Below are 27,937 nucleotides of genomic sequence, written 5' to 3'. Positions count from 1 at the left end.
TACGTACCACACATTAGGTATTACTTATAAAGAATTATATATTAATTATTAGGTACGCTTTGTTATTAAACTTAAATTATTTATTTCTACCTCAAACCATAAGACTATCGAAGTATCTTTGTTAGGAGCAACTCCAATACTTCTAATGTATATACGACTGACTATTCGACTTCTATCAATACTAGTAATAATTTTAGCACAATTTTTTTTACCACTATGAATCTTATAATGTTATTATGTATATCATCTTGGACGATAGAAAACTCCTATATTATTAGTCAAACTCATTTTTATTTGAAGTAATAAAACAATTCGGACGTGCAGTGCTGTCAGCCTTTGGGCTGATGCTCTCCAACAGTTAACTCGGCCCATATCAAGAAAACTTTATTATCAAGAAAAATATCTGAAAATATTAATTTCATTGTGGCTGCTGGGATTCGAGCCCAGGTCTCCACGGCCACAACGTGGAATTCTTACCACTAAACTACAGCCACTTGCTGGTTGTCGTGACTATACTAGTCATTGTTATCTCGTTTGTTTGTATTTTTAATTTTTTAATTTATGAAACATTAACTAAAGTGAAATTTATTTATCTATAACTAATATAAAGGAAAAGGCCATTTTATCTTATAAACGGTGGTTACGATACTGCACTATTAATTTTATTGTTATGCAGATAATACCCCCATGTTGATCTTCTTTGATTTTATCTTTTTGTAGTTAGCTTTCTTTCTTTCTTTTTTTTAGTGGAAATGTGATGGTTTGATTATATATATATATATATATAATTATTTATAATATATTTTAAAATATAAAATATTATTTATCAGAGACAATATGTGTCATGATGGCTTTTATGTGAAAAGAAAATTCCATATTTTTGTGGGACCAGCAAAGCAATTTAGCCTATTATAGTTCATGAATAATATTTGATTTGTTTCCTAACAAATCAATGCAACATGATCCTACATTTATAATTGTATCACAAATGTATTCAGTAAAATTAGATAAGATGAAATAAAGTCATTACACGATTAGTTCTACATGTTTTTTTAAATTGCGGAAGTAAACTTCCACCAAGTACTTTTTTTTGCGCTATATATATATGTTTCTTGCATCAACTCCACAACAACGTTGTTCTCGTTTTTTGTAGATTTTTCTGCTAAAATAACTAAATAGGTTCTTATTTAAAAACGTTTAAGAACACATAAACAACAATTCTATAGGAAATATTAGTTAACATCTATAAAAAATTGGCAAAAATATAACATAAATTACATATTAAGTACATATTTTTTCAACCCCGGAAGGTGAATTTCACAAAAGTACTTTCTCCAATCTATGTTTCTTGCATCAATTCCAAAGCAACTTCGCTCCTCTTCGGACATCTCAGATAATAATTTTTGAGTGTTGAAAGTATCGAACCTGATGCATAAGATCGCAAATGATTAATTGCAGTTATTTGATTGATTGTAGTAAATTGGTGCATAAACCTAATATGCAAACTATTTATGTAATGTAGAAGAAGTTCTTTTTTACCTATTCTACAATTAAACTTTAGCGTTTACATGTATGTTAGAATATATTTTATATAAATTTACAATTATAGTTGTTACTATCTATATATCCTAGAGATAGTTAATTAATAGGACTTTTCATCTATATTAATTTCCCTATATAATTCTAAAATTAATAAATAAATCGCATCAATAACGATAATATATATAAGTTTTGCCAATTACAATGGAATTTCATTGCAAAATCATGACAAAGCCTGCGACAAATTTGGCAAGAAAATTTCTGTGGCAAAATTTTTTGTAGTGATATCTATGTAATAGAAACTATTGATAAGGGACGTTGATAATCGTGCAAATATTGCTTAAAATAAACTTAAACTTTGGAAGAAAATGAGCTAATCCGAAAAAATGAGAAATAATTGAACAATATTAACATAGCAATCTTACATGCATAATATGCCTAAGTAATTCATCATGATTTCTTGATTGAAATACATTAGGAAAAAAATAGTGAAAAATTTCTGACATATGTTTTTATGTATTTATGCACATGCTTATACATGCATGAACAAATTAATGTGCATAGATATATACTAATTAATTTGTTGAAATAAATTCCTAGGCAAATGATTTATGTTTCCCTTATTTACTTTACGATTATAATATAAAATAAAAAAATTAATTTAAGACAACCCTTATGATATTCTTACCTGCCTCTATAGAAGACCGCAAATTCATATATTTTACACAGCTGCGCGACATGTTTGATTTTGATATTGCATTTCCTCTGGAGCTTTTGAAGGACCTTGTTTTCATTTATGCCGATTGCATCTAATTTCAAGCCGTGATGTTGGAATATTTCTTCCCGTATATACTCGGATAATTCATTGATATTATTGAAAAGCTTGATTTTAGTGATATTGCTAGATTTGGATAATGGTTCAATTAGAGGGTTGGAATTGAAGTATTCATAACAAAATTCAAACATATCATAAATTCGCACAGGATTCAAGATAGAAGATGCGACATGGTATACACTCAATTCTGGCTTGTGTTGAATTCCATGCTTTGCAGTAGCTGCAATTATTGTATTTACAAGGATATCCACTGGAACCTATTAATCATCAAATAAGTACATATTAATGTAATTGCATGTTTACCAAAAGTATGAAAAAAAACATAATGATTCTTGAAATATATATCCGTATGAATTGAAAATTAAAGAATCTAGATAATTTTTATTTTATACTTACAATATCCATAGGTACTTCTGGGTCGCCCAAAAAGGCCGAAAGCTGCCCTTTTCCATAGGAAATAAGAACTGGATCAGTCGCTCTACATCGAATACAATTTGTAGAACGACAGATATAAGCAGATGAAGGAATGGTATAAAAGAACTAGAATATATAGTTAGTTGAAATTAATGTTGATGATCTAACTTGTATCCTTGTATCCATCCAGGAAAAGGCTCTTCATAACTGCTTTCGATTATAGCTGGTCGTACGATAAGCACAGGCGTATCTCCCCTACATTCATTAATAATCATCTCTCCCATAGCTTTCGTTAGTTGATATGCATCGAACCATCCATAAAATCTTGCTCTGTAAGGCGCACACATATTATTCTATTAGATATAATGACATCATTCGTAGTTCATTTAAAAGGATAATGGTGAAAATTAGTGTAACTATAAATACTTTATAATTATATGCATTATTTTCTAAGCAGAGCTAAAATATATCAACAAAGTGTACTTGCTAAATACTCGTCAAAAGTGAAACCATCTGAACATTCTTACACATTATTTTGCATAAGGAGGTAAACTGCTTCATTTTAAGAATCACATGGGATAAATTATTATTATTTTTTTATAAGGGGATAATTTACTCATTTACAATATCATAGGAAGTTTAATTGCATTAAACCCCATATATAATGCACAGGGAAAATTAACACGTAGAATTTATCGTGTAGTACTATAATATAATACGAAAAAATAAAATTACCTATAAATAATAATAATAATAAATATGAAAAGACATAATGCATACCTCTCTTGACCAAGTTTTTTCGAATATATTGTCGTGTCAAGTTCAGTAGAAGGGCTGGCAATGGATTTGAATGCAAGGTTCATCTCATTGGCTATGTCTAGCTGAGGAAATGAGGATGTAATATTTTTTCTCCTATTTTCTCCCATAGTCATTGGCTTTTCAGAGATCACTCCTTCTCTTTCTCCATTTACAAATACTTCAATCAACAAATTAAATCAATTTACTATCATTTATATCAATCTCAAACATGTAAACATAGCTTTAAATATACTTTTTGGTTCTGTAATTTCGATAGTTTGATATTTTTATTTTTATCTTTGTAGAGTTGCAAAATACTTTTGTAACTCTATGTTATTTTGCAATTTTGGTTATTTAGGTTTCGAATTTTGCAAAAATTGTCAGAATAAATCAAGTACCCTTTGTGATTTTAGTATTTTTATTCTTTATGTTTCTAGGAGTTGCAAATGAGTTTTATAATTTTTCGAAATTTTGCAATTTTGGCCCTTTTGGTTTCGAATTTTAAAAAAGTTGTCGGAATAAATTACACACCACGTTGTTGTTGTTATTATTATTACTACTACTACTACTACTTAAGTTTTTCGTTCTTGTTGGCAAAAGTGAACCAATCAGAATAAAAATCTCAATTTAAATGAACCATGTGAGGCACACATGATTTAAGTTTTGCAAAATTCGACACTGGAGGGACCAAAATTGCGAAATTTAAAAAAATGTCAAAGTGCAATAACTACATGACTAAAAATATATTTAAGCCTATAAATATATACATATATATGAAATTTACTATATATGCTTTGGCTTCAATTACTGTATTCACAAATAGGGTTTTAATATTTTGAGCATACCAGTTGAAATATGGACAAAAAGAATAAGATTATTGCATCTCTTGGCGAATCTCAGTAGTCGTTGAGGACCATTTACATTTGCTTCGAGCAACGAATCATACCTATAATCAATATGCACAGAAAAACATGTGTATAAACATGAGCATGAACAAAAGAGAACTTAAATAGACAAGAAAAGATAAGTAATGTAATAAATATATATACACATAATGGATGATCACCTATCATCAAATGATGTGTTTCCTGCAGATTGTATTATCACGTCGACCTCCTTCATTATGGCATTAGCAGAATCGAAGTTCATACCAAGGTCCGATTCGCAAATATTACCAACAACGGCTATCAATTTCTCTCTTACAAATGCTTCATAAGATGCTCCATGCTCTTCTTGTAAGCATTTGAGTAACTCGGAGTTTATGATCTAAAGACGAAATTAAGTAGTTATATATATATATATATATATGTATATGTAGGTAACTCCACACATTATTACAACATATAATTTAAGATTGATCTAAAGAAAATAACTTGATTTGAAAAAAAAAACTAATTACCTCACGCTTCAATCGATCAAATGCGGCCACTTTGTCTTCCGCCTTGATTAATACATAGATTTTGCCCACTCCCGTCGATCTTAATAACTTTTCTACAATGGCTGCGGAATTAGTTAACTTGCGTCAGTCCAGATCAATACTATATATGTCAAATAAAATCAATCCGAAAATTTAAGTTGTTTTGATCACAATTAATCAAAAATTACTATCGGTTTATAAGTTATGGCTGAAATATTTATTATGATTTTAAGTTAGGACTAATGTTTTGGCCTTGCTTGTAAAAATAATTTAAATACCTATTGTCTAGTTGAGGTTATTTGATATTTGTCATGATTTTTTTTATTTAACCATTGTAATTATACAACAACCAAAAAATGAAGAAGATTAATGAAAAAATAATTCAACTGATAATAATATTGCGAACAATTATATATATTTAGTGAAAAAGAATTATCACAATCATGAATATAATTATTTTTTAATAATTACTGTTAGTAAAAATTAGATAAATATGGCAACCTAGTGATAATAATTATGTGTTGTCACTACAAATATAACTAATTGTCTACAGAGGCGACTTAATATACATTTTTTGCCACTGATAATTGCATTGTGCCGAAACTAATCTTATTTTTACTTATTATATATTTTTTTTGTGACAAACTTGAAAATTTTTTGATCGTGGCAAATTTTGCCCGTTATATCTAGACAAAGGGGCGCCCCTCATATTAACAAAATGTCGTTATATCTCAGTAAGAATATCAGTACATAAACATATGTACACACATACGTAGACACATACACATAAACATTACATGCATATATAGATCGATGAAGAATTACATACCTTTTCCAAGAAATCCAGTAGCACCAGTAATAAAAATGTTCTTTCCTTGAAAAAAATCAAGAATTCCTATGCCGGCAGCAGAGTCATCAATCTTTGGTGACGACTCTACCACATTGGTGGTGGTTGCATTCACAACATGGATATTATTGGGATTATTACAACGATTGTAATAATTAGCATATAAGTTGGAGCAACAACTATATGTAGATGAACAATTTGGTGTTTTTAGCCAAATATTTTTGACATTATAAGCTAATAAAGAAGGGTTGGCAATGGTGTGTAATTGCCTTCTCCCCAATGACAAGTTGATTGATGGAGAGCTAAGTAGGAATGGGCTCAAAGTCAGCAACATATTTGATTCCCAAGAAGAAAATAATAAGATGAAAGTATTATTGTGTTGTTTGGATTTTTGTCATTGACATGCAGCTCTATTTATAGAGGGAAAATTAAGAAACAAGGGGGTTTTAATTTGGTATACGGACTACCTAATAATACATTAATTTATAATTATTAAAATATTTTAGTCCGATAAATTATAGGAGTTTGGTGCTCCACGAATTGATTTTTCGCACTTTAATTCTGTAAGTTTAGAATTTTGACAATTTTCATCCTATAAATTGCATGTGACTTGATTGATTATGTTTGATTAGATACTTCAAGTGAACATAATATCTTGATATACAATTGTATCATTTATTTATTATAAATAACTTAATAATTAATAATATAGAGTTCTTTTTTCGTAGAGTTGATTGATTAAATTTTAGGATTTGGCATAACAGTGCAATAGCATCCATCATAAATTTGGGTGGCCTATACACAGACACATGCATATACATATATATATATATATATAAATATCTATAGGGTTGGCTGAAGTTATATGTTGCTATCCTATAACTAATTTATAGGTTCTAAAGATGAACTGCTGAGCCATTTTAGTGTTTGTTTTCTATTTTGGCCCATTTTTTAGATAAGTTAAAATATGCAATATGTTTGGCTGCTTTGATTTGGTAGTTTTTGGTATATTCTGGAGTGTTTTGAAACAGTCTTTAATTGTTTTTGGTCCAAAAAATTGTACACTAATTATATACATATTCATACATATATATATATATAAATATGATTTGACAATAAACAGTATTTTTTGTTTTCTATTAACCAACATCAAACATACCATACTTATTCTATATTTTACCCAAAAACAAATCCAAGTATACACAATATCTCTAATATATACTTATTTATTTTGGTTTTTCTCTCTCTATCTCTACAAAACACACCAAAATAAGTTAAAAATAAAACCAAACATAGTGTTTGTTCCTGGCGTACTTAAGGTGTCTGATACTCCTAACCCCTCAGATGTAATCAAATATAGACTTCCTACGTACTATCCACGATTATATATATATATTTTTATCTAAATTAAATAAAAAAAGTTAATGTATTGCATTATAACAGAATCTTTTATGTAAAATAAAAGTTTTATTTTTACTAGGTAAAACCAAATAATTTTGAATTTTTAATCTAGTTGGTTATTATTCACAAAGAAATGTACAACATAGTTATACTTACTAAAATTTGTATTATATGATATTATTTTCAAATAATTATGGCATTCTATTAAATATATATAAACTTTATGTATATATATATTCAATTCTATATAAAAATAGAAAAAAAATAAAATATTAGTTAAATATATTCTTGTATTATATAATCATCTTCCATAAAAAAATATATTAAAATACTTAAATTTAAAATAATTTTTTTACTTATTAAAAAATAAAATATAAAGTAAAAATAGAAACTAGCTTTAAATTAATTATACGTATTAAAGACAGCTGAAAGGATAAAAGAAGAAAGAAAGGAACATGGACGAATTAATAGGCGAACAACATAATGAATTAACAAAAATAAATCAATATTTAAAATAACAAATATTATGCAAAAATTTTAAATAAAAAATAGATTGAAATGTATAAATAGATAATAACTACTAACTTTAATAAAAATAAAATAAAAATGGGTCGAATTGATACATTACAGGCTCACAGCAACTTATAAATGATATTGGCTTTATTCAAATTTTGGGATTTTGGTAAGCAATACAGCACTATAAAGTACAAATGAAGGATAGTTGTTTGTCTCATAATCACTTTTGAATGACAAAATATAAAGAACCCAAGTTAATTAACCAATATGAAACTTCTTAATTAATTAAGAAGTTTAAATGTAATAATATAGATTATATTCTTTTTTTTCCTTTTTAAAAAAAATTGAATCACAATGATGCCCCATAAAATTATTGGATCAAGCTCACAAAACAGACATACCAACCTAACTGGCTAAGAGGCCAGCTGGGCCACCAGTAGGGAGACAAAGCCCACAAGCTTACTTCCTACTTTTTTGAGCAGGTAGGTCCAAGATACAAGCTCATTTTAGCCGAACACATCACCACACAGTTGGGAGGCACATCATATATCTCGCCAACACATTTATACACATCACCCTGAAATATTTTCAGGTGGTTCCAAGGGTAGGTGACACATGAGTTGGGAAATCCACAAGTAACCAACTCCCGAATTTTTAAGCAGATATGACAAGATTCAAACCATCTCGTGTATCTCACTCTAATTCAATTCAAATCATAAATGGTTTAGTCTGAATGAAGCCAGCTCAAAGGGTTTTCCAACGGCATACGACACTCCATAACAACCCCCATATTCTGCTCTGTACACGCCTATAAATAGAGGTTTTATGCAGTCATTTAGTAACATCAATCATCAGTCTCAAACCTTCACTTATTCCCTCAATTCTGTCTCGAGTTTTAGGCTATTTTGAGCCTATATTTTGCATTCTATACGAATATATACACTTTATCATTACTTTATATCATTATTCTTACTTTAATTCAAGTTTTCTTTATTCTTTTTCAGTATAACCGTTACTGACTTAAGCGTATCGGAGTGCTAACCTTTATTTTGTAGAGTTAGTCCCCATTGATCTTCAAAAAAAAAAAATTTAGTCCTTCAACTTTGTGATGTGGCAAAAAAGCTGCAACACATCGCACAGAATAAGCGATTTTCTCTCCTTTATCAAAAGAATGAGCTAAACTCAAATTAAAAATTGAGAAATTACTATAATTCCCTTACAATACATTGTTATATTTAGAAAATCTACTAAATTATTTCTAAATTCAAAACATTTATTCATCAAATATTCATTCCTAACTATATAAAAAAAATTATATAGTCAATATATAATTTTTAAAATTAAAATTTTATATTATAACTTAGAGATAAGTTTTGGATAAATACAAAATGACTACTTAATATATTTAAAATAGATAATTTTTTTAGCCAAATAAGATTCTTCTTGACAATTTAAAAATTCAAAATTCCTATAAATTAGTATTCGATCAAAAATTAACTTGATTTTACTCAATCACCATTTGCTATATATATATATATTTGATTTAGAGATATACATATATATATATATAAATTCACCTAAAAGCTTCACTCATAATAAGTAGTAGAAAATATATCACTAAAATTTCAGATAAATGGATTTTCGTATCGATAAACCCCAAAATTTACTTTTGTTTTATTATTATAAAAAGATACTTCCCTATATCTAAATTACTGTTTACATGTATTTATTATGTAAAAAATATTGGTATGTACATCTAGTAAGTATTTTGAATAAGTAATTATGTATATAGGATATATAGATGTATTTTGAATAAGTAATTATGTATATAGGATATATAGATCTATCCTTATAAATATTTATATATCTTGATTTGGCTGTTAATGGCCACGTGCGAGGTACATGGCATCTGTCGTTAATTTGGGATAAAAAAAATATGTTTTTGTATTTTATGATACCAAAAATTGTGATCATGATTAGTTAATTTTTACTTTAATTTTAGTTATGGTAGTCAAAGTACTTACAATGGTTTTTAGTTATGGCAAAAAACATTTGTCATAAATGGCGTGTTGGAGCAAGGGCGAATGTATAGCCATTAAAAACTGCATGTGATTAATTATTATTTAACCTGATTTTTCAGTACATTTTATTTTAATAATTATCCATAACAAAGTATTATATTTTTTCTGTAATGATCAACTTTTTATTATAAAAAAATTCAGGCGGTATTAATTCCAATAAGCAACACAAAGCATAGCATGGCCTAAAAATAAATATCCTTTCAGCATTAGATAGGGAAGTCAGATTTAGGTGGAACTAATTCCAATAAGTAGATCATTTCTACATATTTCAGCTAAAATAATTAAGTAGAAACAGTTGTATAGGAAATATAAATTTAGCAAATCTAGATATAACATCAATTACAAATTAAGCACATGCTTTTTCAATCCCGGGATGTGAATTTCGCAAAAGTACTTTCGCCAATCTATAATTCTTGCATCAAGTCCAAAGCAACGTTGCTCCTCTTCCGACATTTCTGATAATAACTTTTGAGTATTGGAAATATCGAACCTGTCCGCACAAGAATGTAAATTAATTCCAATAATTTGTTATATTTTAGTAAAATTGGCACAAGAAACTATTCCGTAACATACAAAAACTAGTCTATGTGATGTTGAACGAGGGTAAAGGAAATAAAAATTCTAACGTTATAAAGGTAAATCATTGACTAAATATGATATAATGTCACTGTAAAAATTTTATGTTAAAACATCAATTCTTCTATATCCAATATCGTCATATGATTTTTGAAAGTAGGCATAATAAAATCATGTTATCTATGTAATCGAAACTATTTATAAGGTTTGTCATTAATCATTTAACTGTTACAAGAAAACCACAAATTTGATCATGTCACTGTACAAGTGGAAATTTTAATTCTCTTAAATTTGGCAGTTAAGTCATGCAATTTAAAAAGATTAGTATATCAAGGACAAAATCTTTTGAAAATTACAACTCTGGCCGAAATTTGGCTCGTGCACCTCATGTGAGCCTAAATTTCGATCAAATTTGCAATTCTAGCAGATATTATCCTTAATGACGTGCCAATTATCTTAAACTTTAGGGCTTAACTGCCGGATTGAATTCCAAATAGAGTAAAAATTGCCATCCCTTCTATTTACAGAACCAAATTACAAATTTTTTACGAATGATACTTAGATATTTATATGTATGAAATATTTTTCCCAAAAGAGAAAAATAAAATTTTGGTCGAATTATTAAGAAAATTGTGGGGGCATTTATAGGGGATGACAATTTTTGTCATACTAGTATTCTATTGGCAATTAAGTCAGCCAATTTTAAAAATTTGGCACATTAAAGACAACGTCCACCAGAAATTGCAAATCTGGTCCAGATGAGAATGTGCCCCTCATGTGAGCCCAAATTCCGGCCTAAACATTGCAATTTTAGGCTGAATTTAATGCACCAATTTTTTAAAATTATATGACTTAGTTACCAAATTTAATTTCAATAAAAGTAAAATTACATATCTTATTATACGCCTAACTATTGACATGATTTTCTTGATGAAACCCATCGACACATATGTCGAATATATGTTTTTGTGTGTTGATGCATATGCTTATAAATGAACGAGTATGCATATATATATGAATTTATTGAAACACATATCTAAAAAAAAAAAATTAAAATATTAATTTAAGATAGTTACGTATATATGATACTCATACCTGCCTTCATAGAAGCCTGAGAACTCATAAATCTTACACAATTGAATAGCATGGAGGATCTTGGCCTTCCATTTGGTCTGTTGCAAGGCATCACGTTGGCATATTTCATCCTGTGTATACTTGGATAAGTCCTCGATATTGTCGAAAAACTTTATTTCCTTTATGTTACTGCCTTTTGATGATGATTCAATCAAAGGGTTTGAATTGAAATATTCATAACTGAATTCAAAAACATCATAGTATCGCAAAGGATTGACGATAGCAGATGCACTATGGTAGACATCCAATCCTGGCATACCACCAATTCCATGCTTAGCAGTAGCTGCGATTATTGTATTTACAACCATATCCACTGGGATCTATTCATCAACAATTAACACATTTATTAATGTTATTGCATGTATATATACCAAAAATATGAAAATTAACAATTAAAGATTCTTTTAACTTATATGTAAAGTCGTGTTAAATTTTTACGTGATACTTACAATATCTACTTTTACTTCTGGGTCGCCCAGAAAGGCTGGAAGGTGCCCTTTTCCATAGGAAATAATAAGTGGATCAGTCACTCTACATCGGTAAAATACATGGAACAATAGACATAAATTAGCATATGTAGGATTGCTATAAGAAATCCAGAATAGTTAGTTGAAATTAATGTTGTTCTGACCTGTACCCTTGTATCCATCCAGGAAAAGGCTCTTTATAACTACTTTCAATTACAGCTGGCCTAACGATAACCACAGGCGTATCTCCCTTACATTCATTAATAATCATCTCACCCATAGCTTTCGTTAGTTGATATGCATCGAACCATCCGTAAAATCTTGCTCTGTAAGGCACATACGTATTGTTCTATTAGTAATTGATATAGTGGCATAATTTGTAGTTCATTTAAAAAGAAAACAATGAAAATTAGAGTAACTATAAATGGTTTACAATTATTATTTATTATTTTCTAAGCAACGCTAAAATTTATCAACAAAGTGTACTTGCTATATAAATACTTGTCAAAAAAGTGGCCGAAATTATGCTTTTAGTCTCACAGTATATGGGATTCAACATTTTTGGTTTTCTATTTTACGGAATTGAATTTGGAAAACTAGACACGTATAGTCATATGCTTTACAGGATTTTCAAAATGGTCCCAAAATTAAGAAAACTCAATATATTTAGTCTCACAATTCTTGTAAAGTAGAGGACCAAAGTTGTTGAGTTTCTCATTTCTGGGAGCATTTTGAAAATCTCATAAAATAAATGACTAAATGTGTTGAATTTTTAACATTTTGAAACTATTTTAAAAATAGCGTAAGGTAGAAGACTAAAAGTGTTAAACCCCCAATCTCATGGTACTAAAAATGTAATTTTGCCTCAAAAGTGGAACCATCCACACATATTCATTTCCCCACCATATGTTATACCATTTCCGTGTTATAATATATGTAGCAAAAAAGCATTTCAATATTCTTACACATTATATAATTATATATATAAAACAATATGCACAGGAAAAACTCGTAGAGTTTATCGTGTAGTACTACAATATAACACGAACAAGCAAAATTACCTATAAATAATAATAATAAATATGAAAAGAAATAATGCATACCTTTGTTGACCAAGTTTTTTTGAATATATTGTCGCTTCAAGTTCAGTAGAAGCGCTGGTAATGGATTTGAATGCAAGGCTCATCTCATTGGCTATGTCTAGCTGAGGAAATGAGGATGAAATGTTTTTTCTCCTATTTTCTCCCATAGTCATTGGCTTTTCAGGGTTTACTCCTTCTCTTTCTCCATTTACAAATGCTTCAATAAACAATTAAATCAATTTATTATCATTTGTATCAATCTCAAACATGTAAACATATACGTGAAATTTACTATTCGTTGGCTTTAATTATTGTATTCACAATTAGGGTTATAATATTTTGAGCATACCAGTTGAAATATGTACAAAAAGAATAAGGTTCTTGCATCTCTTTGCGAATCTCATCAGTCGTTGTGGACCACTCACGTTTGCTTCAAATAGCGAGTCGTATCTGTAACTAACATGCATGGAACTTGAGCATGACCAAGAGAGAACTTAAATATCTTCCCCCAAAGAAATAATTAGGAAATTGAGAAATAAATAAGACATAAAAGCAAAATGATATATATATATATATAATGGACGACCTTTCAATCATGGACGTGTTTGCTGCAGATTGTATTATCACGTCTACCTCGTTCATTATGTTATCAGCAGTATCAACGTCCATACCAAGTTCTGGTTCGCAAATATTCCCAGCAACAGGTATCAATTTCTCTTGTATGAATGCTTCATAAGATGCCCCATGCTCTTCTCGTAGGCATTTGAGTAACTCGGAATTTATGATCTAAAGACGAAATTAAGTATATATTCCACAAATTAATACAACTTATAATCAATATGAATGAAAAGAATTAAAAAAGAAAACAAGGTGATTAAGAAACTAATTACGTACTTCACTCTTCAATCGATCAAATGCGGCCGCTTTGTCTTCTGCCTTGATTAATACATAGATTTTACCAACTGCAGTTGATCTTAGTAACTTTTCAACAAGGGCTGCAGAATTAGTTCATTTGTGTAAGTCCAAGGCCACTACATGAATGAAAAATCAAACTCAAATAGAGGACTTCCACTTTCTAGAATGTCTTGCCATGTTCGTAAATTGAGGGTTTATTACGTTTGGACGTTCTCTTTCAAAACTAGTCCATTTACATCAATCGAATCTTTTGTCGTTAGGGTTTTAGAAGAAAACTGTTGATATTATCAGTATAAAAGAAGTTTTTATTGACCAAATTATACTGTTGGTAGTACTTTGAAAATTATAATGTATAAATACAATGTCATATTATTTAAATGTTGTAATCTAATAAAAGACTTACTATATATGGAATTATAATAGTTGTAGATGAAAAAATATAATTATTCTTTATCTTTTTATATACAGAGAGTGAGATTAAAGATGTACCACATAGGTATATTTTGTTTAGAACTCAAACATATTTTTGAACCTGTAATTTTGGTCATTTGATATTCTTATTCTTTATTTTTTGAGATAAAATAGTCATGTAATTTTTGGACATTTTGTGATTTTGGTCGTTCTGGTGCCAGATTTTGTAAAAGTTGCCGAAATAAATCATGTGCCCCTTGAGATGTTGGCATTTTTTTCCTTTATCTTTATAGGAGTTGCAAAAAGTCCTGTAATTTTTTGATATTTAGCATTTTTGGTCCTTCCGATACTGGATTTTATAAAAATTATCGAAATAAATTATGTGCCACGTCACTTTTTTCTTTTAATTTTCATCCATATTGGCAAAAGTACACCAATCAAGACAAAAGTCCTAATTTAAATGAACCATGTGAGGCACACATGATTTTTGAAATGTCAAAAAGTTACACGACTATTTTGCGATTCTAAAAAGATAAAGAATAAAAATACCAAAATACCAAAACTATAGAATCAAAATTAATCACATATCTTCACTATTATAATAGGATAGAAATATAATTAATAAAGAAAGTATCTACGAAAGTAATATCACAAATAAATTGTTGTGATAATTTATAAGATGAAAATAAATCTCAAATCACAAATGTCATAACATTGTTTAACTTCTCTATATTAGTTAAGTAACGCAATAGAACTAATCATATTTTCATTATAGTGAAAATTTGTAATAATATTTATTCAAGATAATGTATTCCTTATTATAGCAATAAAAGTATGGAGTAATTCATTGATTATCTATCAATTATTATTATTATAAAAGGATATAAACTTTATTTTTATCTACAAAAATATTTGTTTCCCATATGATGTTTTTCCAGCGGAAAAACAGATCGAAAAATGGTTATATTCAGTAAATTGCAAATTTTACAAAGTTGATATGATAAGTTGACACAAAAAAAAGAATTAGATGGCAAGATGTAAAAACGAGTGTAATTCGAATGGCAAAATATAATTACCCAACTAGTAAGAATGTGATAAATTGTGCCAAGAGCAAGAATATGAATATAATGGAAGAAATAAAACTGAAAATGTTCATTCCACCAATCTTTTAATTAGTGAGATATAAGAAGATTTGAATTAGGTAAATCATGTTGATTTTGAAGTGCCTAACTAATAATCTCTACTTTACATATGTAGGTTTTGCTATGTACATATACATGATCATGTTATAAAAACAATAACAAAGATAATATTTCTCTTTGCCCATTACTATATGGACAATTTTTCTTTATTAAATTTATACTATGAATTTTTTGAATTCGACCATGTGAGAATAGGGGGGGTAGGGGGGGGTGCTCCTCATATTAACAAAATTACTTAGGTATAAATAAGAATATCATTACATAAACATATATAGACACATACATATGCACATGAAAATTACATGGATATACAAATCGATGTAGAATTACATACCTTTTCCAAGAAATTCAGTAGCACCAGTAATGAAAATATTCTTTCCTTGAAAGAAATTAAGAATTCCTATACCGGCAGAGTCATCAGTCGTCTTTGGTGACTCTGTCTTTGGTGACTCTGCAACATTGATTGTGGTTGCATTAACAACATCAATATTATTAGGATTATTACCGTGAATGAAATAATTAGCATTTAAATGGGAGCAACAACTATGTCTAGAAGAACAATTTAATGTTTTTAGCCAAATATTTTTGTCATTATAAGCTAAGAAAGAAGGGTTGGTAATGATGTGTGATTGCCTTCTCCCCAAGGACAAGTTGATTGAAGGAGGGGTAATTAGAAATGGGCTCACAGTTAGCAACATAATTCCCAAGAAGGAAAGAATAAGACCAAATGTTGATGTGTTTGTTCAGATGGGTATGCAGCTCTAATTTATAGAAGAAAGAAAATGGGGTTTTAATTTGTTGGAACTTCCCTACCATTGATTGACTATGATTTTACCTGCCCTAGATACAACTTTTTAAGCCAACATATCTTTATGTACATTGATAACTCATATTTTTCAGGTTTTGTATATTAATTTGCAGATCACTAGATTGGCTTAGCATATCTTAGACTGAAGACGTGCCGATCGATCAAGTGCATGATGTGTCGTTTAATCGGTTGAAATGATGTGTTTATTATGTTAAAATAATATACTTTTGGTTAGAATGATGTGTTTATTTTGTTGGAATAGTATGTCCGTCAGGTGAAATAATGTATCTATTCTGGTGGAATGGTAAGCCCGTTTGGTGAAATGATGTGTTCACTCAGATGAAAAATTGTAACTTTTTTTTGCAGTTATCTTTTTCTAATAGACATGTCTATCCGAAAGCACCTTAATATCCACCCTCAAATATTATCACACAGTCGTTGCAAAAATATAGTAAATTGCGCTGTAAATGTCGTTGCAAAATCCATTGCAAGATTCGTCAGAAGTAACATTTTGGCAACGTAATTTGCAATGGAATTTTGAAACACGTAATTATCCGTGGCAAATTCCTTGGATGGACAAAACCAATGCAACTACAACATTAGCCCTATAGCAACGGAAAATTTTTCATTGCAAATTTCAATGGCAATACTGTTTTGCAACAGAATTGATGCAAAATCCATTGCTAGCACTGTTTTTTTACAGCGTTCAAAGCATTTCTAACAATATCAATGGAAGGGAATTTTTGGCATTTAAAAAATTGTTGTAAGTGGTATGAAAACTACCCTTTTGTCGTCCCTGTTTGCATATAATAAATAATATTTTACATTTTAAACTATATTATGAATAAGAAAAAATATATATATAAACCAACACATTATATTTCTAAAAAGAAAAAAAATCAACTTAAGAGTATTATTTGTATAATGATAAAATTAGTGTTGCGGTGTCATAACTATCGTTTATAAGAGAAAAGGACCTTTTTTTTTATATATAGTATAAATAAAATCCATTTGCTTTATAATAGTATAGATAAGCTTTAAGTAAGAGGACAACTTTAGACTTGATTCATTCAATTTTAGGATTTGGCAAAACTACTAACATCAATTGTAAATTAGGGTTGGCTGAAGTAAGTAGCTATCCCTGCAATTAATTTGTGTTCTAATTTCCAGTCTAAAATCTAAAGGTGTCCCCAACGAACTTTACCCTAAAGTAATCAGACCCTATAAACTCCTCGATACAATATTAATTGATTTAATAGGAGAGTTTATATATATATATATATAGGAAAAAAGCAATTTACCTCCTTGTGATATGATAAATGAGTAAACAGCCTTCTGTAAAAAACAAAATAACAAATTACTCTATGTATTTTGGAAAAAAGAAGCAAATTACCCCCTATTTAAACCATTGATGGAGGGCTTGGGTTGTACTAAAAACCACTGCATTGTTGTTTTGAACATGGAATGATCTCTGGGTTTTATTCATTGGAGCTGCGCTAGTATTCGTTGTATTGTCTTTTTGAATTTGGACTGTTTTTTAGTTTTATTCATCAAAGTCAATCATATTATTTAAAGATAGTAAAAGTTATCTAATTATATAATTTACCATATCACATTTGATCATCACACTAGTCGAAAGTACAATTTAGTTATGAAAAATATAATCTATCAGTTGATTATTCAATTTACCATATCACCTAGTCCGTCATCAATTCACTAAAAGAATTATAACATTTAATTATAATTAATTGTCATGGCTAATAATAAATAGTCGTAGCAAATAGTTATTGACCACCGGTCACGCAACAGTTGTTGGCCGTAGTTTTTGAGAGGATGGATAAAACATTTGTCATGGCTAAAAACAACAGCATATGTTTTGACCATAGCTCTTAGCCATGGTAAATAATTGTTTCATGGTTGAAAAACTAATTTTTTGCATCAATTTTATTTAATCGTAATTAATAATAGTCATTTATCATAATTCTTAGCAATAACCACTAATATTTTAATTAATAATAATTTTTTTTTAGTGATTCTAGATATCGAAGAAGAATGAAAGGGTATCTAGAGATGATGTACGCATGTTATTTATTAAAGCTGGCTTCGATTCACAATTTTTTTACAAGTACTATCCAATTTTTTTTATTCTATGTATCTCAATTGCACAATATTATTTATTAATTAATTAAAATTTCAATAATATTTAATTACTAATTTTTTTAATATATAACTAAATAATAATTACAAATTATAATTTTATATTTCAAAATAATTATTATTTATTTATTTATTTATTTTAAATAATTATTAAGCAAGTCTAATAATTAATTTTCCCCCTCTTTGCTTTTTAAAATAAAGCAATTTACCTCCTTATCTAATGAGCTAAATTGCTTCATTTTAAAAAAAATATATATAGAGAGTTAAATTGCTATTTTTTTTTCATAAGAGAGTAATGCGCCCATTTGCAATATCACATGGGATTGCTTATATTTTTATTAATTATACTATTAAATAATAGTTCATAAAAAACAAAAAAAAAATAGAGAAAACAAAAGTTGAATGTCGACCCATATGAGGACTTGGAGTCGTTTTATGAGTTTAAAAATGATACCTCACTCCATTTTCGCAAAAGTTGATACGTTAGGCTAATATGCAATTTTTGTTTTTATAATATTTATATAAATAAACCATTTATAAGTATTAGGAAGATCCAGAAGGCGTCGTACAACAAACAAGAAACCAACATACTAGAAAACAAATCAGTGTCTACCATTGGACACTTGTGTTCTGTGGTGCCCAGTTCGCAACTTATTTCTGTCAATGCATTTTGGGGGGGAAAAAACACATAATTTTTACATAATTGCAAATAAATTATTACAAAAATTCACTATCACTGATAAAATAATTATATAATCTTTCAACTATATTATATATATGAAGAATTTCATGAACAGAGAGCAAAAAATGCCACAGTGAAACTGAAAGCTGCAAAATACCTTTTAAATTTTGAGAGCTCTGTAAAATAGGTATCCGTTATAAATAACTAAAATGTCTGTAAAATATTATAATAGTAAAAATTTATGCCGCGCAACTATATTTCAGAAGATTGTATTAAAAAAATTGGACTGATTTGATTAAAATATAATATTGAGTTAACGTTTACGTCTCTTGATCTTCGACATCCGAATAAATAAATCAAAAAAAAAAAAAGTTACCAAATAATGAAGCCCTAATTTTCACATAAAGAATTCAATTGCCAAATTAAACACACCTAAAAATTCAACAAAATATTTAAAAAAAAAAATTGTGGGACGGTGTAAGATGGAAGGATGTGATGAGTGGTCAGTAGAAATGCTTGTGGTGGTGATGGTGGTGTCTGCAGTCATCCAAACCAAAGCACTGCAGCACAGGATAACAGGCTACAAAGAGGCATCTCCCCATCATCCTGAAAATGGAGGAAACTAGGAAGCAAGGGCAGCAACAACATGCCAGCAGAGGATCATCGTATGGACTCTCGCATCCATGCTGGTGGTGGTGGTGGTGGTGATGGTGACGGCCCATTATCCCCGTAGCCCTGAACACCAAAATCAATAAAAAAATTCAAATCCTTCGACTTATTACATATATATTTTATCGAATCATTTACCATTATATAATGAATTTTTCGACCATCAGCCTCAGTTTCACCAACTAAACTTACGTCCCGTATAGGCTTCAAACGCAACAGATTTGCAGAAACTATTCCGGAAAACATTAAGACGAAAGAAGTTATGAAATTACCTTTATGTCGACTTCTTGTTCAAAACCCTTGTTCTTGAAAAATTCTTGGGAGATCTCAATGAAGGTAATATGAGGAGATATAGAGATGTTTTGAGGTGAGGAGAATATGGTTGGGAAGATGTGAAGATGGTGTACAATGATTCGTAGATATCTGAAAGTGAGAGGGGCGAAATTGAAGGGAAAAAGAGTGAATTGGCGTGTGAAATGCGCGTTGTGGGTGTGGGTGTGGGTGTGGCCTCTCATTATTATAGTAGAGTAAGTATGCTAGCTACTTTATAATTGTGTTGGTAAGACAATACTGGACGATGGTATGAGCTAGCTGGAATTTGGGCAACAATTTAACTGGAAAAGTAAGTTTGAGATTATGAGTTTGAATTCTGCTGGATGTTTATGTGTTATTGTAATGTATTTATCGTTGTTAGTCTTTTTGATGTATTAGTTGAATTAAGATGTTACTCAGCGTATTTAAATGAGTTAGTGCAATTTATTAAAAGTTAATGTTCCGGGGAAATACAAGTTTCTTTTTTTAAAAAAAAAATTAATAAATGAATTACAATTATGTCATGAGTATCAATATTAATTAACAATTGTATTGAATAGTAGAACAATTATCACCATTTAGTAATATACATACTTAACCAATAACTATTCTTAAAATTAATTAATAACCACATATAAAAAGAATTTGAACTCGTGACTATATATAAGACCATGATATTTTTAATTTCGATAATTAAATTAGGCCTCGTTAGTCGGAGTATCGAATGAATGAATCTCCCTTTTAAAATTCTTGGTGGGACGCGGAAACAAAAAGGTGGTTGGACTGTCTTGGAAACTTATGGTGTATATATATGGGATCGAATGGTTTTTTCTTTTTTTTTAAAGATGTGGCATTTTTTAAAATGGAGAAAAGAATTGGGATTGGGAAATGGTAATAGATTTTTATTTAGAGAAATATTAATTTTTTTTTAATAAATCGATTACAATTATCAATAACAATCGATAATTATAATAATAATATATTAATCATTAATATAAAATAATTATCTAATCAACACCAATTGTTTAAGCAAAATAATATCTCTATACATTGACGAAATTCGAAGTTTTATAATTTTAAAAATTATGAACTCTCAACAATTGAGTTGGAACATGGGTAAGGCCCATATGAGTAGTGGCTAATATAGAATGTAATGGTTTGTAGTATCCAGCTCATGGTTTCTCATTCCATTTTAGAAAGATGGGAGAGGGGCCCGGGCCACCTACTTAAGATGACACAATTTCACAAATGATCAATTCTAGTGGCTGTCAATCAACCTTTAGTTTCACACCATCCATCCTTTTCTTTTCATTATTATACAAAATTTCAAGTGATTTTAATTTCGATAACCATCACAAATAATAATAATAATAATAATATTTACTATATGGAATAGTAGTTAATTTTAATAATGAAAACTTATTATAAACACGTATATTCTACGATAGATAAATATTTAAAAAAATTTCTTTAGAACACTTGGGACACATCGAGCTTGTCCAGCATAATATTCTGTGAATTTCTCCTTTATTATAAATTAACACCATATCATAGCGTTGTCTGTGAAAAATTATTGCCCCGAATGCAGACCAAGTCTCAATATCGTGAAGGTACAGCAATGGACAGAATGCACAATAAAAACACTAACTAGCCATCTCTTCAGGGGTATTTTTAAAGAATCATCAATTCCTAATGAAATGGATGCAGCAGTAGCTTGTTGAAAACTCAAAGTAACTGAGAATGTGGTGGAGCCAAGCTCCAACAAAACCACCCCTTAGACAAGCTCCGATCGTGCCACCGAGAGAACCACCCTTCTATAGTATCTGGTGCCAAAGCACGGGATTACAACTACTGATATAATAAGGGCAAATTATAATTTTATCCTCCTCCTGTGTTAGTTAAAATAGCAAAACACCCCATATGAAAAATATATTGGCAATTTACTCCCCTTAAAGTATAAAAAAAGAGCAAAATACCCCCTTAAGTTACACGGTGTGCAACACGTGCTGCATTCGCGTTTTTGCTTATTTTTTCCTTATAAAATGACTTTTAGTGTCTTAAATATGAACCATTAAATTTTATTTTATATATATACCAATGGCTAAGATTTGATAATCAAATCAATAACTTACATCTTTGCTTATTTAGATCAGCGATTTATATTTATATATAAATAAATGATTTTGATCCATTTGAATTAGATTGGCGCATACTTATGAGAGATATAAAATAAAATTTATAACTATAAAAATAAAATTTTATAATAAATAAATTCTAAAGTGCATATAACATATATAAACGTATATAATTAGTAAAAAAATTAAAAAATATCTTAAAAATTATAAATTATTGGCCGTTGATTAAAGGCGTAGGAGGTGGCAACGACGAGGGGCGCAGCGAGGGGGGGAAGGAGAAGCATAGCAGTGGGGAGGAGGGAAGAGTCCGAAGCGCAGCGCCGCAGATAGGGGAGGGGGAGCAAAGCGCAGGAGCACTGTGGGTGGGAGGAGCAACAGTGACTAGGAAAGGGGAAATCGCAACGGCGCTGGGAGAGGGGGCAAGCGGCGTTGGGGGGAGAGGGCAGCTGGACGACGACGGCGACGGGGAAAGGGGCGACCAGCTAGGTGGGGGAGATATATAGATATATGTTATATATATGTATTTATAATGGAGGCAACGTACCACCTCTCTTGTCCTCAAGTACCCAAGGTAGGCTGAACTTCACTATTCTTGGGTTCCTTTAAGATTCTCCGCAACCAATTTATCTTATGGCTTGCCATTTTGGGGAAGTTATCTATTCTTGACAAATCATGGCTGCACCAGACCGATGGCGCATGTGTCCTTTGTCAAGACGAGATCTCTGAGACACATGAGCATTTATTCTTTCAATGTCATTATGTTAATCAGTGTATTGCAGATATTTGAAGGACTGTATGGGTCCGATGACCTATTCGGTCGTGGAATATTGACGTAGAGTGGATGTCGCTTAAATGTAGGGGGAAGCACGTCATCAACGCCTCATACCATGCTCTGTTGGGTTCGTTAGTGTATCACTTGTGGCAAGAATAGAATCAACGGATCTTTCAGCATACTAGCTATACATATGACACACTTGCTAGGATTATAATTGAAGAGATTAGATATGTTATACTTAGTCATACCCTCCCCTCAGTAGTTAGTACACATGCTTTTTACCGATTTTGGAGGATCCCTTGGTTTGATGGGGCCTCGACTGCTTGAACCATGTTATTGTATTTCTCTTTTTATCTATTTATGCAACTTACCTTTATCGAAAAAAATATATGTATAAATTATATATATAATAACTATACTTTTACTTTTTGTATATATTATATATATAAAATTAAATCTGGATCTTTTATCTATAAAGATAAGATCCAACAATTGATACTAAATGTTCAAATAAAAAAATTAAAAAAATAAAAAAATAGCATGTGTATTATACCATCTGTATGAAGGGGGATTTTTGCTCCTTTTTTATACTTTGAGGGGGATAAAGTGTTACTTTATTTTTTACCTAAAGTGTTTTGCCACACATACAAGAGGATAAATTGCAATTCATCTGCAAATTTTTATTCAGCATATTGGGAGTTTTGGCTATTTTCATATTACAAGGGAGTCTTTTACATTTTTGCTAAAATGCGGGGGAGGTTTTTTTAATTTTTTTTTAATATTAATTCCAAATAAAGATGAAAAGGAAGGTTGAGATGTGGACACGTGGAATACAGATATTGGATAAAGGGACTACCCAACTAGTTATTTTTGGCTTCTTTTTGCTTTTTCCCATTCAGTTTCAGTTTAAGCAGAAGTGGGCAATGGCTGCTTCACTGCTCGAGCCGCCATTTTCAGCCACCCACTCCCTCTTCACCAACTCTCATCTCTCTTACAAACCCCAAACCTCCAAACCAACTACTATCCATTTCATCCCTCTCCTACGCTCTCCTCCCCCCACAACTCCTATCCGCCTCTGCGCCGCCGGAGAACCAGTCGACCCGCCCCCCACGCCGCCATCTTCGCTGCCGGATACTTCCGACGAGTACAACGGTGCACTAGAGAGAAACAGGGACCGCCGCAAAGCAGTGCGCGTTGCATGGGAGAAGCTTGTCCGCTGGTCCCGTTCTTGGCGATCAAAGGCCAAGACTGATGTTCTTGAACGCACTAACAAGGTCCAAATCTTTTATTACTTTTTTTTTTTTTTTGCCCCCAGATATTTCGGATGTCTTTGCTCTTTAACTTGTTGTACACTTTCGCTAGCTTTTTTGTTTATGTTTCTTTTACTTTAGAAATGAACTCGAATTTATTCATCTTCTTGAATGCAGTAGTAAATTTTTTGAATCCTTCTTCTTGATTTTTTTTTCTTTTTAATTTTCGTTTAAGCCTTATACTATATTATTCTGTATTTATTGTTTTGTGCTTAATTCTTTCTTTGTGTCTGATATGAAGTTCCTTGGGGGTATATACGTAGCTGCTTGATTTTGGAGATTGAATCTTTAATTCCGTGATTTTGGGGGAAAATGTGGAAAGAAGAATTGTATAAAAGAATTTAACTATAAACTTAATTGTGCATTTCATATCAAAAAACAAACCAACCTTGCGAGCATGCTAGTTGGCATTGTCGAATACCATTCAAGTTTCAGCAGCAGCGTTGTACTTTCTTGTGCAAGTTTCTTGAAAGTAGAACATGATCTATTTATTACGGCTACTTGTGAGAAATATTTTGAAGAGGAATCATGATCAGAACTGTTTCTTTCTTTCAAGCTGGAAACTGTTTTTGTTATGTATTTCAAATAATTATAGTTTGAAGTTCAAGAATTACAGTCTTTTGATGTATGTTTTGTTATTATTTGTAATCATTCATAATGGTGTAACTATCAGGCGGGGACGGGGTGGGGCAAGAGTTGCATGTATGGTAATATATTTATTTATTTTGGTTTGTCTGAAAGGATTATATAGTATGTTTTGATATATAATGGCCTTAGGTGGTGGTGCTGGGAGGTGGATCTTTTGGAACTGCAATGGCGGCTCATGTCGCTGATAGAAAAGCCGAGCTAGAAGTTAACATGCTCGTGCGCGATCCGGAAGTTTGTCAATCGATTAATGAAAGTCATTTTAATTGGTAAAGAACATCCTCCCTTCACTCCAATTGTCATTTACAAGCAAAGTCAGAAACATTTCCTTTATTGTTGCTGATTGTCACTTCTATTCCTGCACTCTTTTTATGAAGGCTGATGTTATCTTCACATAAAACACTTTATACCTTTCTCCTATCTATGCCAAGAAACACTCTTATTCTTTTTTCGTCCCAGTAAGTATTTTCCAGCACACAAGCTTCCAGAAAATGTCATTGCAACTACAGATGCTAAAGCTGCTCTACAGGGTGCTGACTTTTGCTTCCACGCAGTGCCCGTGCAGGTCACTTTTCTTTTTCATAGTTGGACTTTTCCTTCATTTCCATGGATTTTCCAACATACTTCATTTAGTTGGGTTTCCTGAATTGTGGTTATTATTATACTGGTTCTCAAACTCATTTTTCATTCTTCATCCCTTAGGAGAAAAATAAAAATGGTTGCATTGACATTTACTTGAACTTGAGAATATGTGTGGTTACCTATTGTATGATGTTGACAAAAATGGTTGCATTGACATTTACTTGAACTTGAGAATGTGTGTGCTTACCTATTGTATGATGTTGCAGTTCAGTGCATCATTCCTTGAGGGCATTGCAGACTTTGTGGATCCAGGATTGCCTTTCATTTCTCTCAGCAAAGGTCTGGAGCTCAATACATTTAGAATGATGTCTCAAATAATTCCCAGAGCACTGAGAAATCCTCGCCAGCCTTATGTTGTTCTGTCTGGCCCTTCATTTGCACTAGAGTTGATGAAGAAATTACCAACAGGTCACTTGGCTAACATATGGCAATTTTGCAGAGATATGTTGCCTATTTGTGGTTTGAAGTGACTCAAACTCTGCTTCATGTTTATGTAGCAATGGTGGTGGCATCCAAAGACAAAAAGATGGCAGATGCCGTTCAGCAGCTTCTTGCTTCTAGGAGCATGAGAATCAACACATCAAGGTTGTAATTGAACTGAAAATTTAGTCTTGTTACTTGTATCCAACTTAATTTCATTAGTTCAATATTTAAGTAACCTCCATCTGAAGCTTGTGCACAATCTGTTAGATGCAAAACTAAAGAAAACTTTGGTCATTTTTCTTAGAAAGTTTAAAAGTATATACATAGATTTTACTTTATACGCTCAGCAATAACCCCTGATGCTACAGTGATGTTACAGGGGTCGAAATTGCAGGTGCTCTTAAGAATGTACTTGCAATAGCTGCTGGGATTGTGGAAGGCCTAAATCTTGGAAATAATTCTATGGCAGCTCTTGTCGCACAAGGTTGCTCTGAAATTAGATGGTTGGCAACAAAGGTTAGTTGACTGACACCTTGAAATATGATTTTCATATCTGCTAATTCTATTGAGCTGAGAGATTCCAGGTCAGGCAATTTTACTGCCAGAAGCTTCTGAATTTATAATACTTGCATATAGTCATTTTATTACACAAGCTGCTTAAATATCAGAAATTTCATTGTTGGTAGAGCAATTCAATCAACATTATAGCTTTTGTTTCAAACAATATCAAGAATGGCATCCCGTCGTGTTCTCTCGAGCTCAATTGGATTTTGTGATTGGCTATGTGAACACTAACTACTACATGCTGCTGATCTATCTCAACAGATGGGTGCCAAGTCAACTACATTGACTGGTTTATCTGGAACTGGGGACATCATGCTCACTTGTTTTGTAAATCTTTCACGAAACAGAACTGTTGGGGTTCGTCTTGGATCTGGGGAAAAACTGGATGATATTCTCAGTTCCATGAATCAGGTGTCTGAAATCTTTCCGTCTCATAGGTAATCCAAGCTATCGATTCTTGTCAATCCCTGACAGCTTAAAACTGTCTTTTAGGTGGCTGAGGGTGTATCCACTGCGGGAGCTGTGATTGCATTAGCACAGAAATATAAGGTTAAAATGCCCGTCTTAACAGCAGTTGCGCGGATTGTTGACAATGAACTGACACCAACAAAAGCTGTTTTTGAACTGATGAATCTGCCACAGGTTTGTGGATGAATACAGTATTATAGTTACATCATCCTTGTTAATAGCATTAACATCTGATATTCCACTGTAGGTTGAAGAAGTTTAACAACCCCAGCATTGTAAAACGTGATGATTCAACTTGCAAAAGTCTTGCTGCAACCGGGCTCGGGGACTGCACCACAACTAATACTGTTACATTTAAGTCAAAATATTATTCATTCTTTTGCAGTTCCTCCAGCATGCTACCGATATACGTATAATGTTCAAAAATAAACAACAGTTATAGTACAAATTAGACTAGAGATGACATCAAAATTGTAAGTACGAAATTTTGGACAGAGATACTGGTTTTACACGTAAAAAAGTCATATTGACAAGATTTGTGGTGGATGCCTGTTTTACACGAGGAGCGCAGTTATCAGTGTTCTTTCATTTTTGGGAAGTTACATCCCTAAAGTTAGAAGACAAGCTGCAACGTATACCTTTGTGAAACTAGCTCTTTTATGTCGATTAAACCAAAAAGAACCATTTTTGCAAGTTTAGGAACAAGAAGGAA

The 27,937-nt window shown here is 30.9% G+C and overlaps 2 protein-coding genes, 2 long non-coding RNA genes and 1 other non-coding gene across 5 annotated transcripts; 1 reads left to right on the top strand and 4 right to left on the bottom strand.

Moving 5' to 3' along the window:
* Nucleotides 1-422: 422 nt before the first annotated feature.
* Nucleotides 423-494, bottom strand: TRNAH-GUG (transfer RNA histidin (anticodon GUG)). Its single transcript has one exon. It is a non-coding gene; the product is annotated as a tRNA-His (tRNA).
* Nucleotides 495-1,196: 702 nt separating this feature from the next.
* On the bottom strand, nt 1,197-6,220 carry LOC105160793 (fatty acyl-CoA reductase 2, chloroplastic). Its single transcript, XR_002286913.2, has 9 exons — nt 5,833-6,220; nt 4,986-5,086; nt 4,653-4,852; nt 4,432-4,532; nt 3,569-3,764; nt 2,957-3,118; nt 2,771-2,852; nt 2,228-2,631; nt 1,197-1,425 (listed from the first exon to the last, which is right to left on the bottom strand). It is a non-coding gene; the product is annotated as a fatty acyl-CoA reductase 2, chloroplastic (long non-coding RNA).
* A 3,792-nt stretch (nt 6,221-10,012) lies between these two features.
* LOC105160966 (fatty acyl-CoA reductase 2, chloroplastic) lies at nt 10,013-16,370 on the bottom strand. Its single transcript, XM_020693516.2, has 9 exons — nt 15,970-16,370; nt 14,002-14,102; nt 13,694-13,893; nt 13,457-13,557; nt 13,129-13,324; nt 12,190-12,351; nt 12,008-12,089; nt 11,520-11,878; nt 10,013-10,338 (listed from the first exon to the last, which is right to left on the bottom strand). Exons 1-9 carry the CDS (start codon nt 16,331-16,333, stop codon nt 10,188-10,190), a joined length of 1,716 nt encoding a protein of 571 aa, XP_020549175.1. The 5' UTR covers nt 16,334-16,370; the 3' UTR covers nt 10,013-10,187.
* A 3,284-nt stretch (nt 16,371-19,654) lies between these two features.
* On the bottom strand, nt 19,655-20,741 carry LOC110011851 (uncharacterized). The gene is made up of 2 exons (XR_002286892.2): nt 20,224-20,741; nt 19,655-20,017 (listed from the first exon to the last, which is right to left on the bottom strand). It is a non-coding gene; the product is annotated as an uncharacterized LOC110011851 (long non-coding RNA).
* Nucleotides 20,742-24,080: 3,339 nt separating this feature from the next.
* On the top strand, nt 24,081-27,771 carry GLY1 (NAD-dependent glycerol-3-phosphate dehydrogenase family protein). Its single transcript, XM_011078281.3, has 9 exons — nt 24,081-24,447; nt 25,261-25,397; nt 25,588-25,693; nt 25,977-26,178; nt 26,268-26,355; nt 26,562-26,709; nt 27,019-27,168; nt 27,250-27,399; nt 27,473-27,771. Exons 1-9 carry the CDS (start codon nt 24,097-24,099, stop codon nt 27,485-27,487), a joined length of 1,347 nt encoding a protein of 448 aa, XP_011076583.1. The 5' UTR covers nt 24,081-24,096; the 3' UTR covers nt 27,488-27,771.
* The last annotated feature ends 166 nt before the right edge of the window (nt 27,772-27,937 follow it).

The sequence above is a fragment of the Sesamum indicum genome, linkage group LG4 (assembly GCF_026168435.1).
Source record: "Sesamum indicum cultivar Baizhima isolate 11 linkage group LG4, ASM2616843v1, whole genome shotgun sequence".
NCBI lineage: Eukaryota > Viridiplantae > Streptophyta > Magnoliopsida > Lamiales > Pedaliaceae > Sesamum > Sesamum indicum.
Note: the sequence above shows the minus strand (reverse complement) of the source record. Positions and strands in the feature narration are given on the sequence as shown.

What these genes read in the sequence shown, in the direction of transcription:
- LOC105160966 (XM_020693516.2), bottom strand. Translation starts at nt 16,333, where the DNA reads ATGTTGCTAACTGTGAGCCCATTTCTAATTACCCCTCCTTCAATCAAC. An exon ending in TTTTGTACATATTTCAACTG is followed by an intron (nt 13,325 to 13,456) that starts GTATGCTCAAAA and finishes TGTTTATTGAAG; the next exon opens with CATTTGTAAATGGAGAAAGA. An exon ending in CAGAAGTAAAAGTAGATATT is followed by an intron (nt 11,879 to 12,007) that starts GTAAGTATCACG and finishes GTTGATGAATAG; the next exon opens with ATCCCAGTGGATATGGTTGT.
- GLY1 (XM_011078281.3), top strand. Translation starts at nt 24,097, where the DNA reads ATGGCTGCTTCACTGCTCGAGCCGCCATTTTCAGCCACCCACTCCCTC. An exon ending in TTCTTGAACGCACTAACAAG is followed by an intron (nt 24,448 to 25,260) that starts GTCCAAATCTTT and finishes TAATGGCCTTAG; the next exon opens with GTGGTGGTGCTGGGAGGTGG. An exon ending in TTAGATGGTTGGCAACAAAG is followed by an intron (nt 26,710 to 27,018) that starts GTTAGTTGACTG and finishes CTATCTCAACAG; the next exon opens with ATGGGTGCCAAGTCAACTAC.